We start from the raw sequence: 3,152 nt of genomic DNA on the forward strand, positions 1-3,152 counted from the left end.
TGTCAAATTAGCTCCCAGTCTTTGAATGAGCTGAATCAGTCATAGAAATGTGTGATATATATAACATAAAGGCAGTTATTACTGAAATTTATAGTAATCTCTTCTATTTCATATCGATACAGGTTGAGGAGCTTCTGAAGGAGCACGACAACGTCTGTACTTTAAGAGTCCGAATGCCAATATCATCTGATCTAAACAATCCTCGTAACTTCATCACGAAGATCTGTCGGTACAACAAGGTGGTTAATATCCCAAACAGCATGACTGTATTGGATGAGTTGCTTCCAATCTCGATCGAGATGGCTAAGAGAAACTGCAGGGGAATATGGAATTTCACCAACCCAGGTGTTGTGAGCCACAATGAGATCCTGGAGTTGTACAAGGCTTATATTGATCCTGGCTTCAGTTGGGTCAACTTTACACTCGAAGAACAGGCGAAGGTGATCGTCGCGCCTCGCAGCAATAACGAATTGGATGCTTCGAAATTGAAGAGCGAGTTTTCGGAGCTGCTGTCGATTAAAGAATCTCTCATAAAATATGTGTTTGAGCCCAACAGGAAGCAGGGGAATTGATGCATTGTGTTGCGTGCTATGGAGGGGATAATCTTTTTTCTTTTGAAATGTAAGGAAATATTTATTTTTAGAATGAATTTGGTAGTTAGCCCATGTTTTAATCAGTATGACCTCAAAGATGATGACTTTAATAACTAGAGTATTTGTTTATGTTTTAAGAAATATTTGGTTGGAATTTATTATGCACGTTCAAATACATGAAAATAGGAAATACTCTGCAATAAAAGCCAAAATCATTCAATCATCCTAATAGCAGATTTTTTGCGATTTCCATCATTTATAGCAGACTGAGTTTCTCTCCTTAACTTCTTCATTATACTTGTTTGTCTGTCTCAAATGTTTGCCTTTTTATTTGGGGGCATTTACATACATATCAGTCAATTATTATGAGTCAATTATTATGAGTTTACATATCTTACATATCTAACTCCTCCAAAATTTTTCATTTTACATTTATACTACCCAAATCTTTTGCATCACATTAAATGTTTGCCTTTTTATTTGACGACTCAGAGGGCTTCCCTCGATTGGACAACATTTCATGTAACAGTTGAGTGTCTTAATGATATTAGAATTGAGAATCTTGGGCTCGTTGGACTCATATTGTCATGACACTCGATTTGACTACAACATCTTTAAATAACTGCAGTCTTTTCCTCCTCATGAGAGAGGTGGGGTTTTATTTATAGAGTTCTGGGTGCAATTAATGCAAAAATATGAACCATTTCGATCAGACGGCGGTTGATGGACATTTGAGTTCCTTAACGACGTCAGAATCGAGCGATATTAATCTTGTTGGATTCATCTTGTCGAGATACTCGATTCGACTATAAGCTCGACAAATTCAACATTCATTTAGCCTCCTAAATATGCTCAAAAGCTTCCAAAAGTGATTTAATGGCTTGATATGAGCTTGACACTTGGATTAGATCAATTTTGATATGAAATTAATTATTGTTATGAAATAAATTTAAGTATTAGACATGTATATTTATATATAATTGATTAATATATGTTAAAATTTGAAGTGTTAAATATGTAAATATATGAAATATATGCCTCGTGTAATTGTTATTCACTATTAGCATTAAAAGTGGCACAATAAAAAATATATAACAACAAAACAAAACAATTATGATTATTGCAACAGATTAACTAAAAGAAACAATTTAAATAACAAAATAAGGACAAAGCAATTTACGTGGTTCGGTCAGACTGACCTACATCCACGAGAAATGAATCAACCATCTTTATTAAGGCATTAAAAGAAAAGATGATATATAGCTTCCAATCAACAATGACTCCTTCCCATAACCAACAGATGAAATGGCTGAAGAAAACTGTTAGCCAAACATAACAGAAATCTTCCTCAAGATGATAGCAACAGTATTAATTAGGAGAGGAGGCAAAATTCCGATAAGAATCTATAATAATCATACCACACAATTCTCATTTATTTACATGTATGAAACCGAAGCTTTCATATTCATATTCACAATCCTAGTCTGCCATTAAAACTCCATGTTGCTCAACAGTTATTTCCTGAAACTCCGAAATGAAAAAGAAGGAAATGGATAGCACCACAACGTTATGGGCACCATTTACCATCTATAGTAGGAATATCCACTAAGCCCCATCATTTCTCTAAATCTAAAAGTTCTTTGCAGGGGTTTGGTTCCGCACTCTCAGCTTCAAAGCCTTAGATATATTGCAGAAACCAGAAAGAAATGGAATCTTATAAGCCTAAAAGCATCCTCATCTCTGGGGCAGCTGGTTTCATTGCATCGCATGTTGCCAACAGGCTCATCCGCGACTACCCCGATTAGAAAATTATGGTTCTCGACAAACTCGACTACTGCTCCAACCTTAAAAACCTTTCCCCTTCTGGATCCTCCCCAAACTTGAAGTTCGTTGAGGGCGACATCGCCAATGCTGATCTTCTCCAGTACCTTCTCGTCACGAAGTCCATTGACACAATAATGCACTTCGCAGCTCAGACTCGCGTTGACAATTCTTTCGGCAACTCCATTGAGTTCACTAAGGACAACATCTATGGAACTCATGTTCTGCTTGAGGCCTGCAAGGTCTCCGGTCAAATAAGGAGATTCATCCATGTCAGCACAGATGAAGTTTATGGGGAGACCGATGAGAATGCTCTCAGCCCCCCCCTACGAACCCGTATTCCACCACCAAAGCCGGAGCTGAAATGCTCGTGATGGCTTACGGAAGGTCCTATGGCCTACCCGTCATAACCACCCGCGGTAACAATGTTTACGGACCAAATCAATTCCCCGAAAAGCTGATTCCAAAGTTCATCCTTCTAGCAATGAGAGGACAAACCCTTCCGATTCATGGAGACGGTTCTAACGTTCGAAGTTACCTCTATTGCGAGGACGTTGCTGAAGCTTTTGAGGTTATTCTTCATAGAGGGGAGATTGGCCATGTTTATAACATTGGGACGAAGAAAGAGAGGAGGGTGATTGATGTAGCGAAAGATATCTGTATGCTTTTTGCGTTGGATCCCACCACCGCGATTAAGTTCGTCAACAACAGACTATTCAACGAACAAAGATACTTTTT

At 37.9% G+C, this 3,152-nt stretch overlaps 1 protein-coding gene and 1 pseudogene across 1 annotated transcript; both read left to right on the forward strand.

Moving 5' to 3' along the window:
• Nucleotides 1-47: 47 nt before the first annotated feature.
• LOC110024348 (bifunctional dTDP-4-dehydrorhamnose 3,5-epimerase/dTDP-4-dehydrorhamnose reductase-like) lies at nt 48-712 on the forward strand. The gene has a single exon (XM_020724260.1). The coding sequence runs from the start codon at nt 48-50 to the stop codon at nt 570-572; it is 525 nt and encodes a 174-aa protein (XP_020579919.1). The 3' UTR covers nt 573-712.
• A 1,572-nt stretch (nt 713-2,284) lies between these two features.
• Nucleotides 2,285-3,152, forward strand: part of LOC110024380 — a 20,654-nt pseudogene continuing 19,786 nt past the window's right edge.

Source organism: Phalaenopsis equestris, unplaced genomic scaffold (assembly GCF_001263595.1).
Source record: "Phalaenopsis equestris unplaced genomic scaffold, ASM126359v1 Scaffold000255, whole genome shotgun sequence".
Taxonomy (NCBI): Eukaryota; Viridiplantae; Streptophyta; class Magnoliopsida; order Asparagales; family Orchidaceae; genus Phalaenopsis; species Phalaenopsis equestris.